Consider the following 16,406-nt stretch of genomic DNA (forward strand, 5'->3'; position numbering starts at 1 on the left):
ATCAAAGGCATTGCATGTGCTACATGTCTATCAGGAAGATGAGTCGAGACCACTTACCATACTGAGCAGGCATCCTTATTGCTCATTAAACTCCTTTGATTTAAACGTTCATTGTCTTATTGTTTTATTCTCAGCTGCTGTACTTTGAGCCTATGGTGTTTATGTAACGACCCGCAACCTGTTAACAATCATTCGTCATCCATAGATTTTGGAAGGCAATCATCACCATGTGCATCATTGGATTGTGCTTTTGCCAAGCATAATATATTAACTCCTTCAAAACAAGTCAATGGCTAAATTAGCAGTCTGACTGGAGGCAAAATTGTTTATGAGCTGGAGCAGAGTGCTGCTTGATAGAAGCGAATACGTGCATGTTGAAGATATAGAATTGAACTGTTAAGTAATATCTGTAATTCTCTATGTTTGAATTATTTAATATATTGGGTGATTCGATTATCCTTCTACAGCCAACACTTGAAGCTAATATTTCTAAATTGCTGGAACTGAATTAAAAGTGGGTCAAATCATGTCTGAAAAGTAACTTGTGTCCACTAGTATGTGGACACATCCTGATTTCTTGCTTTGTAGGTTCATATTAGTACAATCAAGAAGCTGATTAACCACCTAATTCAACAGGATCTTTGACTGCTTATCTAATTACAGGCTTGATATTTACCACAGAAAGGACAGTCAGCTCTCATCAAGAGTCAGGCTGCAATCAGCTGCAGCTTTCTAATTAGTCATTTATTTGCTAGTCCAGGTTTTGATTAGATGTGGCCAGAGGACCTCTGCTGAGGACATGTTAAATAACTCTGTATTCTATAACGATTGTACATTTTAGACTATGTGTCCTTCTTTGCTATTCTAATTCAGCTTTTCTTTTACTCACATGAAAGTGAAAATAGAGCAGCGCTTTAACATCACATGTCCTATTGCATGTTACAGGGAGGTTATACAGCTTTTCTTGTGGTGCAAAAAGCAAACACAAAAAAGACACAATATGATGAGTCTTAGTCAATAACGAGTGCACTCCTAAATGCGCTCAATGAATTGAATGGTAAGATGAATTGCTACTATATTTAGGTTACTTTGAAAATGGGCTGTCTTGTCTTCAGTTCTGCACTTCAAAACATTTTAGCTGTGTCCTAATTCAGACGCTGCACCAGTCCTTTTTCTTCCCCCCCACAATAAAATCAAAGCTGCTAGCTGGCCACTTATTAAAAATCCTTGATAGCACATTACCAACACTTTCATATACACTAAAAATAATCACTTTAATTATTTATAGAAATAAACAATTCTTTGTCAAATGATTTTCAGTATAAGCCTTTGTGACTCTTACTTTGTAAAATGATACAGCCAGAAAGCTAAATAGTTGTACCAGTTATGTTCCATTGGTTTAAAGTTCTCATTAATGTCTTGTGCTAATACAAAAGCAACTGCTTCACAGTAATGTTGCTCCAGTGTTTCTATGAGAGCCTTACTGCTTCTTTATCTCATCTAGGAAATGGGTCTAATTGCTGTGGTTTGAGAGTGTGTGCTATGCAGAGGGTTTTCTATCTTATTTGGTTTAGGTTTGTATTATAATACTGCATATACTGTACATTATCATCATTTGGTCCTTGTCAAACTGAATTTGGGAGAGTGTGTTCCATCTCAAGGACAAAAAGGTTGATATTCTTAAGCTGACAAAGCACTGAGGAAATTCTTTATTGCGTTCAGTGTTTTTAAGTTTCATATCGCTGAGCCCAAACTCGATATGTCAGTGGGGAAGGTTATTTGTTGACAAACTAGTTTAGGCATCTAAGGCTTTGACTTGTGTCTCCCTGGAAACACTGCTGCTGCACCCCTGCAAATCAAACGAGTCCCAGCTTGTTTCTTGTCTGTGTTTGCATTATTTTAATAAATACTGATTTTTTTAATGTTTTTTCTTTAGCGTGTCTATGATTTACCCTCTGTGGTCCTCTGTTAGGAACTGTTGGTGACTGTGAAAATTTAGTGCTATGACAGATGCTGCTAATTGTCATTGAACAGAAATGTGACTGTGATTTATTACTTCTCAGCTAAAAATAGTTAATGTGAGAAATCTTTTCCACTGATCCACTGAAAATATCAGTTTGTATGAGTTTGTTCTTTCACCTTTTGTGTTGTGCTGCTTACTATTTATTCTTTACAACTAATATAAATTATTTATTTAGTGCATACGTGCCTACATCTATGTGTCTCCATAGACTAAAGCTTCCCTCAAACCAGATGCTTTTTTATTGCTTAAAGATGAAAAAATTAAATTGTTCAAATCTGAATCTTAATACCATTGTATCCTTCTTTTGACATTCTGTAAAATAGTAAAATATTATTCATATCTAACCGCCTGCTGAGCTGTGGGGATAAAAATCTTAACCCTTTTGGTAACAATTATGGCTTAATAAGTGGCTTGGTTTTCTCTTCTTCTCTCCCCTGGTGAGAAAGAAGAGCAGCTTTGGAAGGATTGTCCCCCAAAAACTTCAATCTCCAAGGATGCATTACTTTAGCACGAGCCAGAGAAAGGATTTTCAAGTTAGATGTTACAATTCTAATACTAATTTTAATATTTTTCAACAGTATTTTATCAGTTTTTCTACAGATCATTTCCAAGACTCCAAAGCCTTCATGTTACTAAGACCAAAATCTGCAGATATTCCAATTAATTTCATGAAGAAGTTGTAATTAAAATGAGAAAAGCTTAAAACAGACTTTAAAACAGACTTTAAGTGTGCCTTAGTAATTTTATCTTGCAGGTATTTTGCAGTTGTTAAGAAGAAATTTGACTTTGCACTGTTTTTTCTCCATATTCACACACACTTTGTCTGTTTTTCATTCCAGCTTCACTCAAACTCAGACAAAGGTGATGGATCTGTCAGGTACATTCTGAGCGGCGAAGGAGCTGGGACTATATTTATCATCGATGAGGTGACAGGGGATATTCATGCCACTAAGAGCTTGGATCGGGAGCGGAAAACACATTATGTCCTCCATGCGCAAGCATTGGACCGTAACACAGAGGAGGCCCTGGAACCAAAGTCAGAATTCATCATCAAAGTACAAGACATCAATGACAATGCACCCAAATTTCCAGATGGACCCTTTGTAGCTTCGGTCCCTGAGATGTCTGAAGTGGGTGAGTAGCTCTTCAAAATATACTGGACCTTCAAGTGATTGTTCTCTACTGCCAATAGCAGTAAGCCTCCATTTGAATGGTTTGAGAGATGAAAAACTTTTGTTGCTTTTCAAATCTTCTTCATGTTTATAATCCTTTTTAATCCATCATCTTAAAAAAAGAAAACAAAACGTAAAACAAAACAATAAATTACAGTTAGATCTTTGCCGTTACACACTAAAGTACAACCCAAAGCTCCACCAAGATGGATTTAAAGATATAAGTGTGAAGAACCACTATCAAATATGTCATTACCCCGTGCAGCATTCTGGTTTGTCCTCTGCGATAATGTTCTCCAGAATGTTTGATGTTCTGTAAGCCAGCAAAGTCCTCTTTCTCATCTTTGTTTTCTGGTTGCTGCGATGGTTTCCGTCCCTGGTGGGCAGGTCTTTACAAAGCACTCAATAGTGGCTCTGCAGCAATCCCCGCCATTGAGACAGTGAAGTCTTCTATATCACGGAGAAAAGTAAAGCCTCTATCCACCTCCACCGAGACAGCGTCCCATACGCATAGCATCTTGTGGCGAACATCTATGTTGTATTTCTTTACTCTCTTGTTCTGTTTTTAGGTTGTGTGAACAATAGCCACCATTTTCTCAGTCCAGTGGATTCTGCCTCAAGACACAATAGCTCAAAAACGTTACTCTAATATTTCACAACACTCTTTCAAAATATGTAGGTTGTCCAAATGGTAGCCAAACTGCTGTCAGAGCAATTTTACTCGGTATACAATGTGATAATAAATTCTTGGCGCTGACAGTTTGTTGAAAACATTCCATTTCTATCCATCTGTCTAAAGGAATCTCCTGAGTTACTGGAAAATTCTTTAAACAGAAAATTAATAACTTCATCAGCTCCATGCAGGAGCGAGACGGAAATGTGATAAAAGAAATTAAATATGCAAACCCCAGCAGACCTGTACGCTCCCTCTTTATAAACAGTCAATATCTTCCTGGTTGTGTTCATGATTATTCATGGCAGGCCTCATGAACATATATTTCTAGTCAGTATATTTCTTTCTCAGAAGTGTCAGGCGCATGCCTTAATCTCTTTTGAGAGTGTGCTTTAGCACTGTATGCTGTGATACCTTGTTTACAGACTATCATTAGGTTTTTGGGTCCAGTTTTAAGTACATTAAAGGGAGAGTCTTCCTCTTACACATGTTTTAAACTCCACATGAATTAAAAAAATTCAGCAGTTGCTGTAATCGTCAGCACAAATGAATTCATTATAGGTTAATGAAAACAGCACTAATTTCTATATTGGCATTCTTAGTTTAGTTCTAACAAGACTTCTTATTCTAAAGTTCCCATGTTCGCTGCAAACTTCGTCATCGGTTACACAATAAGAATCAATCACCATTGATGACCCAAGGGAGGAAATCAAGGACTGTGAAGAGGAAAATAATTAGCCTTTTTTTTCCCCCCACCCCCTCTTTTGCTCATGTCCATTAAAGTAATTCCTCTTTGGTTTGGCATCTGCAGCATCAAATCGGCTGTAACAATCAACTGTCATCACACTCTAAAGCGCTAATCCCCCTGCATTTGTCAATACCGGAGCTCCCAAGTGTGGGAAAGGGCTGTCTTGGAGTATAGCAACTAATTGGTTGTGATGTTCTTTTTCCTGTCTAAATTGATCAGCTGGGCATGCTCCAGGTTGTCCAACTGTTTCATTCCTTTTATTTAATTGAACACTTATATTTTGAGTGCAAGATGAAAGGAGTATCAATTTCCTGCTTTATCTTTCCCACTTGAGACTGAGTTATAGTTGCTCTTTTCTTTAAAGGGAAAAGTTAGTGGTTTCAAAACCCAAAGGCTTGGATAGCCCCCTGTTTAAATGAATAGTTTAGATTAAATGCGTGTTATTGGGAATATAAATGTTATTGATAAGAATGTTAAGCAGAATCTCACAATCAGGTAAGTCTTAAACTCTTAATGAGCATAATAAAATGTAATGCTTGCACGCATTTGACTTATTTTTTTTTATCTCTTGCTATTTCCAGTAGATGCTGTTATCTATGAGAAAGCACAGATACATTTTGTTCTAATGTACTTGTAGCACATGTTGTTTTTGCTTTCACGTTTCAAGTTAATTTATCCCAAACTAGGAAAGAAGCTAACACAAGAGACGTGACTCAGGTTGTGAGAATAATCTACTGGTAACCTCATTATCCAGTTTCACAGTCAGACGAGCCCTTTAAAGTTAATTTGTTGTCCCGTATGACAGAAATATTGCTAAAATCTTTAAATAAGGTAATGAAATTAGATGTAAAAATTGTAAACAGGGTTTAGGTTAAGCAATGTTCTCCATAGTTCAGCTGGTAAAAGTTTCCAGCCTCCACTTTAGTTAGAGTGGTTGTGTAAGACATGATGGTCAAGCAGCCACCAGCTATTTGTGGTGTAAAAGTGTTAATCCCTTGGAAGACTGCAACATGAAATGAAGGTACAGTGACCTTAAAAGTCCTGAAAAAAAAAACAGATTTCCATTTAACTTCTCTGTTCTTTTAGAAATGAGATTTAAGTGTTCATTTTCTGCTGAGTACAATCAGACCTTTTAATGTAGAACTCATCAAGTTAATAACTGTAAATATACGGTACATATATACACTGAGTACTTGAACACTTGAGTTGAAGTGCGTTGTGAGCAAAGCCAAGCACACTGTACAGTGTATTAGGGAAGCATAATGAGTGCATTATCACCCAGAATATGCGTTAACACGAACCCGTTACCGCCTCTTCCAGCAGCCGTACACACAAAAACATTATATATGCTATCCCTGTGGGGACACTCCCTCATATAATGCAGCCTTTAGCCCCTTAACCCTACCTTAACCACCATAAATTAGAGTCTAACCTGAACATTAATTCTAAACGTAATCCTGAAATGAAGTCTTTACCCTCAAAAAACGCAGTCTGGTCCAGTCTGCATGGCTCCGTTTGCAGTCAGTTTAAAGTCTCTACTGGGATATTACAGCAAAACATTACCCACACACATACACGCAAACACCAAATAGAAAGCAGAGTAAAGCTGTTTTGTCGTTTCTGCTACGATTTATAGAGACGTTGCTTATGCCTGTAACAGGGAACAAGCTAAGGTCTGTCAGTTAAATCATGTTCTAATAAGTTTTAATTGACAGATGATTTAGAACCAGTTGAGTTTCCAGAGCAATCCCAGAGGTGATGAAGTCCAAATAATTCCCGGCACAATTTCCGCTGCGAGGCTGAGAGTACACAGGCATACTGTGAGGTACACGCTTCATTATGGCTGGCATTTTCCTCTGCTCCAGCAGGATTCCAAGGAAAAAATAAATCATATTTGGTGGGACACAGTAGAGTGAGTTTCCCTTTTTCAGTTTTCTTGTTTAATATAGTTTAATTCTCTAAGGAGCACAAGAAAGCAAGTGTCCAGATGCCTTAAGATATTTATACTTTATCTATCTGCATGCCTCTAGATCTACCTCTAAATACACATACATATACATTAAATAATGTTTTAGCCTGTAGTCCAATTACAGTCTACTCATCAAGTAATTATAATGAGTTAATGAACCTTGTAATGAGTAACACTCCAAGTGTTTAATTTCTAAATAACAAAAAAAACAAAAAAACAATTCCCATTCAAGCGTAATCGGAAACACAAATGATCTTTTTACATGACATGACATAGCTCATGACATTCTGCAGGCAAGATCTTTTTAAATTTAGTTTCATTTCTTTATTTATTGCAACAATAGTTCAGAATTTCTGGATAAGTTAAGAGATGCCCAGCATTTTAAATATCATATTATATCATTCTGAATCTAGCACTGTTATCCCATATTCAAATTACTATTATTATTATTTTACATGGAAATAATTTTTTTACATGAATCTATTTGTTAAAAAAAAACAATTGCACAGTTATAGCTTGGGTTGTGGCAGGAAGGTCATCAAGGATAAAACTGCCAAATCAAACATGTGGAGCTGCCCGCTGTGGTGACCTCTTGTGGCAAAGAAGCAGCTGAAAGTAGCCATAACTCATAGTTGCATTAACATTTGTAAACCTTTTAAAGAAACAACAAGACTAATGTGCTGAATTTTTGTTTGTTTGTTTGTTTTTTTAAGGCACATCTGTGTTGCAAGTCACAGCAACCGATGCGGACGACCCCACCTATGGAAACAGTGCCAGAATAGTCTACAGTATCCTACAAGGACAGCCATATTTCTCTGTTGACCCCAAAACAGGTATGGTATAACTGCATGCTTGGGGAAAAAAATGCATCCATGCTCTTGAAAGCATGGTAACAATGAGTTATAAATGGGAGGTATAACTTTGATGTCGATCTCCTAAAATGATGTGTGCGTCATGCTGTGAAGTCTTTGCTTCTCACAGTGGAACATCCTGTTCTGTTATTGCAGCACGTCTCATATTGTAAAAGCTAAAGCAGCCACGGCAGAGTTATGGACTGCTCATACAGTGCAACTGCTGTATTGTTGAGCATGCGATCCACTTTTTGTGAGCAATAACTGACTCCTCAGGGGTCAAAGGAGGCATTTGTTGAGATGCCTTCAGAAGCCATTGTTTCTTACCTTTTTTGAAAGGGGTTGGTGGGGGCCGCACAGCAGGCAGCGCTCAGTGTTTTTTAAAATCTATTTTTTGTCCAGGGAGGCTAATAGAATCTATTAAATGTTAATAAAGCATCTAAAGTGCAAGGCATAAATAACTTTTATATAATGTAAAAAAGCACGGAGGACTGTGCATGTGCATACATGTCTGACGTTTTGCACGCTTGCCTCTGTTGCTCCTGCTGCTGTTGGTTAACATGAACAACACTCTACTTGTAGGAATTGATTCATTGCTGTCTGGAACAAGTATTGGTCCCTGTGAGACCATATCGCCCATGTAAAACATGAATTCTTTGCTGAATTAGCAACACAAATAAATTGCTGAATATTTTGGATTTGCCTCGAGGGAAAAGGCAGTGGGGATTGATGGAGCAATTTCACAAGGGTGTGGTGATTCAGAAGCAATGCCGATTTTTGAATGAAAATTGGCTCTCTCGTGCAATGTAGCATATTTTATCCTCCCAGCTACTGGATTTGTAGCTTTCTATTTAAGTCACGTTTTTGATGTATGCCTCTGCCAGATAGACACTGGCACTTTAAATTCATATGTCTACAGAACCAACTTTTGCGATTTTGAAATTTTGTCACAGCTTTTGTAAAATTGTGACATTATTTGCCACCAAAATAACATTCGATGGGATCACAGTGAACTTTACCCATAATTAGTTCACCCTTGAGTCCACATGGCATAAAGCATAAGGATTTTCTCTTAGCCATTCCTGAGACAACATGTTCACGAAAATGTGATGTACAGATCAACATATGTATGGACAAGTGTACAAAAAAAAGCTCTCTTTGGGCACGATTGCCGCCAGCTTGGAGGCATAACAATGATTAATCACCAGTGATTTCCTTTTCCTTTTTCCATATGCAGAGTGTTTTTGACACATCAGATGGCTTGTTTTGCTTGAGCTGACTAGGCATCTTGTCTTCATTGTAATTCAGCATGGGGTGCAGAGGAGGAGGTGGGGATGCGATCGAAGGCTTTTCCAGCTGCACACTCTGCACAGCGCTGTTCCACCTTCACGTATTAATTTATACGAGTTGGCTTTTGATTTTGCCACTAGCAAACCGCACTCCTCCCTCAAATTAGGACAAGGGCCTTCAGCGGTCAGTGGAAAATGTGCAGGTTACTCTTGCATGTGGTCTTTAATATGCCAAGTCCAAGTCTTAAAGCTGTTGGAGTTGGCATGCTGCCACGTTTGAGTGCCACAATGGGGAAATGAAGCTGCTTCTGCATCTGTCTCACAGTGCATTAGATTGCTTACACCCTCTCCTAGCCTCATGTACCTGGCTCCCACTATGCTTAAACTGCAGAGATGCTGTCATGGGAAACACATATTAGTAGCAAGATTACAAGAACATACAGACAAAGACAAACAGACACACACACGCACCTCTTCCCATTTGACCTTGGTCTGGTGGCCTGATACAGCAGTGATAGATTTTACAAGACTCATGAGGTAGACAGAAAGATCACTTAAGGACAAGGGAATAATAGCATTTGGCCTGCACATATGGCATTGAGGGAATACCCAAAGGATTTTCTCAGACTTGACCCAAATCCTCACTAAGAAACAAAGTGAACAGTTTTACCTGTGCTTTCTCCCGAGCACAGTGGTTTTAACATTATCATCCCAACCACTTGTGTTATGAGATGGATGAATTGTGTTAAATGCTAAATTGACCACAATTACAGTGCATTACTCTTTTCAACCTCAGAGGAGGACAAAATGCTGACATTACAGGTTGTCTTAGCAAAGCATTCAAAAATTGTTGTTTCAGCTCCTGAAGCATTTGTGTATCCAATTAAGTAATTTTTAATGTCTTGCAGCTGTCTGATTAAATAAAATTACTTTACCTTAATGTCCCTGATCAAACTAAAGGGCACCTGCGGTTGTTGCTGTGGGGTACTTTATGCCTTTCAGTAATCAGAAATATCATGTATATACTGCCAAAACATTTATATTTTAGGACTCGGATTTCCCAAAAAACCCTCAAGTAACAAACAAACCAACCATTCCTGGATGTATTATTTAGTTTATGTAAGCTTTTCAAGTGAAAAAAGAAATCTTTCAGCTATTCAAAAAGGATTACTTGATCTAATTTGCAAATTAAGTCCATCCATTTGTTTCCGCCTAACCTTATTAGGGTTACGGAGGGGCTGGAGCCTATCGCAGCTACCAGAGGGTGAGAGGCGGGGTACACTTCGGACAGGTTGCCCGTCTGTCGCAGTGCTAACTGCAAATTAAGTGTTAGCTTAATTTATAACATCCCATAAAGCTTTAAACACTTCCTGAAACAGTCAAGCTTGACATTGGTTTACATTTATGTTTGTTACTTCACCATTTTTAAAAAGGTTAACACACATAGTTATAATATGAAAAAAGGCTTTCTTTAACCGTTTTATTCCTACAGCTGTAGGTCACTGATTCTAAGAGTGTGATGCATTTAAAATTGTGGATACAACACATAAAACATTGGTATCAAGAAACCAGTATATCAAAGCATTTGGTGAAGGACGTGGTGTCAAACTGATGTTTTGTTCTTTCTAGAGTTTCGTACATACCAGATATTAAAACACAAATAAACATCTGAGATATTTACCTAACCGTGGTCCAATTCTGTTTTACACTGTGCATTTCAAGGTCAGTCACAGACTGATGAGACAGATGTGCTGAAGCGCCCGTACATTTGGGTCACTCAAAGGTTCCTTTGTGCTGGGACTTACCCTGACAAAAGGAGCTAAAATTGTCCACAGTCTCTGCAGTGCAGAAACAGAAGAGAAGGTACTTCAAGTAAAAGAATGAACAGTTCCTAGGTTGTAAATTTGCCAGTAAATAATACTGATACAACTGGTAATGATGGAAGGCCAGAGGGGACAGTGTGTGCAGGAAAAAAAAAAAAAAAAAACGAGGCCACAGAATCCATTTTCATTTGTAATTTTTCACATGTTGCATAGAAAATAGTAAATTTGTATGCAGGCACATACTGTATATAACATAATAGGGTTTTTGCCTACTCTAGCGATATGATGTGCAATTTAAATGCTCTGATTTGTCAGTGCAGATAATGACAGTGTTTGACAGAATAATATTTCTATCACAACCATTTCAATTCACCAGTATGTGCAATATTTAGGATCTGACATCTGGATAAAGCTCATTAAGTCCTTGTAAGCTTGAAGAATCAGAACAGGAGAACCAGATTTAATGGTTAAAGGTGCCCGGCAGTCTGTCTTACTGATATAATTAATTACGATGATACCGGTTTAATAAAAGAGTAAGTAAAGAGGAGATTGCTAAAGCAGAAAAAGAAAAAAGGTAATGACTGAATTAGCCCGTGGACACTGTCATGATTTTAACATTATTTACTGTGAAACCAAGCGCTTCCAAGACATGTTATGAATTGTCTTAAATAACTGTTTCACAGATAATCAAAAGACGTATATGTATGTATATTAAAGTAACACTGACATTGCTACCAAATGTGTATTTTAAACAGACTGCTGCTAGAAATATGATTGCATGCTAGCTTGAACTTTGCCAATAAATGTGCGAATAATGTAAATAGTATTTATGCAGAGCCAAATGTACACGGTGTCCCTGGTATTATACAAAGCAAATGTAATTTAGAGGTGTGTTATATTATTCACTTGTCAGAAATTGATGCACGGAGACTCTGCAGCAGCACGCTACAACAGCATCACATATTCTAGAAGTGTACACAAGCTTATCAGTGATTACCCCGTGTGTTGCTTACTTCAACACTCTTAAAACAATGCGATTTTTTTTTTTTGTGTGTGCATGGAATTATTGTATATAGCATTTTCCTAGAAATGGATTTAACAAAAAAGAAGTGCTTTGATATTTGACATTTTTCTAAACATATTAAATTGTTGCCAAGAGGTAAATGAGATGACTACAACTTCTGCAGGGGGAAACATGCAAATTGTCTACCGGCACTTTTAAACTCACCAATTCACTGGATTATTCTTATTATTTTCTTCTTTCCTCTTTTCCACTTCAAACTACAGCAGCTTTCATGCTGTCTCTGCTTGTCGCCTACACTTTTTCTGGAGAGTACCATATTATTAACTGAAGTTTACAGTTGCCGGTAAGTGGATTTTACCCTTGAGCAAAGGCAGGCTAGATGTTTTATCTTAATTCCAGCCTTGACACTGGACTATCTACTGAAGGCTATAGAGTTAGATAACATTTACAGAAGTGATGCATTATATGGACATCTGTAAAACTAACATTTTAAAAACATTTGGCGGTTAAAAGTTTCCAATACAAGTCACAAATCATGTCAAGGTGCCCTTTGAGGAAGGACCTGGAAACCCCTACCTGCTGCGTTTGTTGTGACTTGTCTGGGGATTTGGGTCAAACAGAAGAGATGAAGCACAAGGACAACAGAGAATTAGACAGACAGACTGAACCGCTTTCTGCTGAGTGAATGTTAATCACTGCAGAGAAAGAGTCCAAAATGCTGCATGGGTGTGCATCTGACACATATTTCTCTGTGATGGCTCTGTCCCTTTTTATCCGAGTGCCGTTGAACTTTTTAAGAAATATTGATAGTCTGATGTTGGAAGCTTAGCGACTTGCTAACTCTGTTAAGAACATTCACTGCAATGGATTTGCTTGATTGCATGGTTTGGAAATCACAAAACTGCAAGCCAGCAAATTTAGTAAGCAAAAAGTCAGCAAAAGATGGTGACAGCATTTATCCTTTTAATGCTGTGGTTGGGTTGTAACTCCTGTTTTTACTACAGTGCATCTGTCACAGAGGCATCAAAGTGGTTCCTTTTGAGTCTTGCCCCTTAACCCTTCTTCACTTTTATATCTCCCCTCACACACACACACACACACACACACACACACACACACACACACACACACACACACACACACACAGAAAGACAAACCACAGTACAGGCCCACTAAGTCCCCTTTGCATCTTAAATAGGCTAATTTCTCTGCTGATCTGGGATTTGTGACTGTTCGAGTTTACTGATGGAGCTGACACAGATCAAGACATTTTCACCGTTAACAGATTAAAGTCTTACCTCTTGAATCAGGGAAAGTCATTTGTGATGTAGGCTTGAGCAGCCCAATCAGTTTTTCACAGTTAGATAGATGGACTGATATATAAACAGAGAGAAAAGTTTGTAAAGTAACAAGAAGCCGTGTTTTTGTGCGATATCTTTGATTATTCAAGTGGCTTTTGCTGAAGTTATCTACCTTTTTTTCCCGGGAAATGCTCTTCGAGTTCAGACACACAGGGATAACATCGTATTGGAAGGGCAAAAAACCAAGATTCCTGAAGCTGGAGATTGAAGAGCGCTTTAGTAATCTCCTATAATCCTTTTTGTTCACCCAGGAGATTGTCCTCCTTTAGAAGTTTCCAGCCAGACAAAGAGGTGGATAGTATGATGGTATCAACTCTAATAGACTGGGGAGGTTGAGGAAAAGGCTAACCACCTCACTGTGTCAAATGGGCCTAGGTTGAAGGAAGTCAGCTCTTTCTCAATTATTTTCTAAATTAACTGACGAGCTCCACTGAGATTTAGCAGAGACTTTCTGAGGTATTACAGCTCAGAAATGGTCAGGATAGGGAGTTCAGGGGTGCGATCTTTGTGTCAAAGTACTGACATACCTTTCAGGTACTTGCACTTTCTGAAGAATACCCTCATCGCCTTTTCTGTATTGTTAAAGAACTTTTATTTAATACTGAATGCAGTTCGCTGATTGTACATTACTACAATAAATGCATTGCAACAGCTGTGAAAGAACGGTCACACATTGCAGGAGGTGTTATGTCATTTGCTTGTTTGATTTTAAATGTCTGATAGTAGTCCATCCTCATTATTGTGAATACCAGTGGAATTCCCATAGCAAAAGAAGAAAACCTCATACTTTCGTGTTTGCTCATTGTTCCTAAAACCACTGCCGTGAAATATTGCTGAGGAGCGATGCACCCTCATGAGTAAAGGGGTAATAAGAGACTTGAAAGGTCAGATCGTCTGTCTTGGTGTGGTTTTAATGGAAAGCATGGCCACTTGCCAAGGTCTGTGTTTCTCAAGGACCCCAGGTTAAGTAATGCCAAGACTGCAGTTAATAACAAAGGCCTTCCAATAGAGTTTGCAAAGCTCGCATCATTACATGAAAATGGCTGCAAGCGCTTTGATTAGTTTTAAAACTAAGAAAAGCAGCAGAGCCATGCTGAGATCTGGCATTTGAAAAGAACACTGTGACAAGAATAAAATGCTTGTGCTCTAATGAAAGCTTTTCAATAAAAATCTGGAGTATTTTCATCTCTTGGAGAGGCTTAAAAGACAAACATTGTGTTTCTACCCTCTCTGATAATATATTTTATATGTGAAATATGTTAGCCATTATATTTAATTATTTAATGTCTTTTTTATTATTTTATAATAATAATAATGTAAAACATATGCCCAATTTAAACATTCCATAGAATGGTTATTAATTATGTACAATGACTGCTTGTTGACTCAAATATCTAATCACTTGGTAACATGGTAACAACTCAATGCACTGATGCATGCAGCTATGGTCCAGATGACCCAGCATCAGAATGGGGAAGATAGGTGATTTAAGTGACTTTGAGTGTTACATAGTTGTTGGTGCCAGACAGACAGAAACTGCTGTTCTACTGGGACTGACCTGCAAGACAAAAAAGACAAAACATCCAGTTAGTAGCAGTTTGCTGGGCAAAATGCCTTGTTGATGCCTGAGGTCAGAGCAGATTGGCTTCAGGCATATAGGAAGTCAAGAGTAAATCAAATAACAACTTATTACAACCAAGGTATGCAGAAGAGCATTTCTGAATGCTAAATATGTCCAAACCTGTTAGCTTAGCACAGGAAATTCTCATAGGCTCGCCAAAGTTGGACAATAGAAGTTTGGAAAAATGTTGCCTGGTCTAATGAGTGTCAATTTATGCTGCAATAATCAGATGATAGGGTATCAATGGCTCAGATTGCCAACACTGGCAGTTTAATGGTATGGGGTGTTCTTTCTTGGCATACATTGAAACGTGAGAATTGTTTAAATTTCACAGCCATCTTCCAACGACTGCATTTGGCAGAATACCACGGGCGACCATGGTTCAGGGGGTTGGGAAGCTCATCTTGTAACTGGAAGATTGCCGGTTCGATCCCCAGTTCTGTCTGTCTTGGTTGTTGTGTCCTTGGGCAAGACACTTCACCCTACCGCCTACTGGTGATGGCCAGAGGGGCCGATGGCGCAATATGGCAGCCTTGCTTCTGTCGGTCTGTCCCAGGGAAGCTGTAGCTAGCTTGCCTCCACCAGTGTGTGAATGAATAGCGGAATTGTAAAGTGCTTTGGAGGTCTCGAAAAGCGCTAAGTGCAATCCATTATTATGCTTGAAAGCATGTCACCAAAAAACTGCTTAAAAGTTTAGTAAAAAAAAAGTAAAGTATAATGTCCTCGTAACTGGATATCAGGCCCTTGTGGAGCAAAATGTATTATTTTGGTCTAGACATCCCAAAATGTGATGTCCACATATGTGGACGCCAGGTCAGGAAGTTAAAGCTTGCATTAAGATTACACAGTCACATTGGGGGAAATCCTGGATGCCTTTTTTAGTAAATTCCTTTTCCTCATAAAGCCTGCCTTTATATTTAGATAGTACTTGTCCACTCTGGTCTTGATATTTAAAGTGTGGCAAGGCTTTTGTTGATTCACTACTAATGAATCCCAATTCACTAGCACTCTGTGGGACTTCAGCCACTGCTCTGTGTGACAGGTGATGTTTAACCTAAGATCCCCTGGATCTTAATACTATTGGCTGCCTTACTCCTTGACCCACTTTTAATGATTATTCAGCCTGAGGCAAGTGGATTAGTTTCTGTCTATAGTCCAGGAGAAAAGAAAGAGGAAAATGGCCCATCGTATAACTCAGGTATATAGCTGCCTCTTTTGGGGAATTTTGGAAATCATAGCCCTGCCTTAATTCACTTAACTCAATTTTTTTTTTAAATGCTGAGTTTAGAACACAAATCAGATGTTGATAACTTACTTGGCCCCTCAACTTTCAGACATTGCGTAGCAGCGAACAATTAAATGTAAAATGCTGTATTTTCCTCCACTTCATTAAAGAGCTATAGCATCACACACCTGCAGCAACAGCATCTATACTGTCCCCATATTGCAATAGGTGCTGTGAGCATTTTATGAACATAACACAGGAGTAGTAATTTCATTTATTATTTTAATATTCTGACTTTCCATTGTGATCTTATGTAGCCTTATTACATCCCTCTCTCTCTATAGCAAATTGCTTCACTGCTTCAGACTCACAGTTTCTGCAGTGAAATCATTCTGAACAAAACTCCCACTCAGGATGAATCCAATGGCACTAGAGTTACATTTTTAATTTCAGCTAAATCCAAATATTGTTTCCCCTGGAGAATCCTCACATTTTTTCCTCTACCATATCAAGTGGATTATTGCAGATAGTTTAGTTTTGCTGCTTAAAAGCAGCTTGCTTGCAGTAGTGGCACGGCTGGATGCATGAAATTGATCTAACCACTCTGTGAGTTAAAAAAAAAAAAGA

General features: G+C 38.3%; 1 protein-coding gene across 2 annotated transcripts in view; it reads left to right on the plus strand.

Annotated features, from left to right (window-relative positions):
• The window catches only part of LOC102310872 (cadherin-18), a 182,092-nt gene that overhangs the window by 124,795 nt on the left and 40,891 nt on the right, over positions 1–16,406 (plus strand). For both annotated transcript variants that reach the window (XM_042223096.1, XM_005932085.3), the window contains exons 3-4: positions 2,863–3,157; positions 7,299–7,418. In XM_042223096.1, the coding sequence (XP_042079030.1) occupies positions 2,863–3,157; positions 7,299–7,418 (415 nt within the window). The remainder of the gene's footprint in view (positions 1–2,862; positions 3,158–7,298; positions 7,419–16,406) is intronic.

This window comes from Haplochromis burtoni, unplaced genomic scaffold (genome assembly GCF_018398535.1).
Source record: "Haplochromis burtoni strain Fernald_Lab_line unplaced genomic scaffold, NCSU_Asbu1 Contig_101, whole genome shotgun sequence".
Classification (NCBI taxonomy): Eukaryota; Metazoa; Chordata; class Actinopteri; order Cichliformes; family Cichlidae; genus Haplochromis; species Haplochromis burtoni.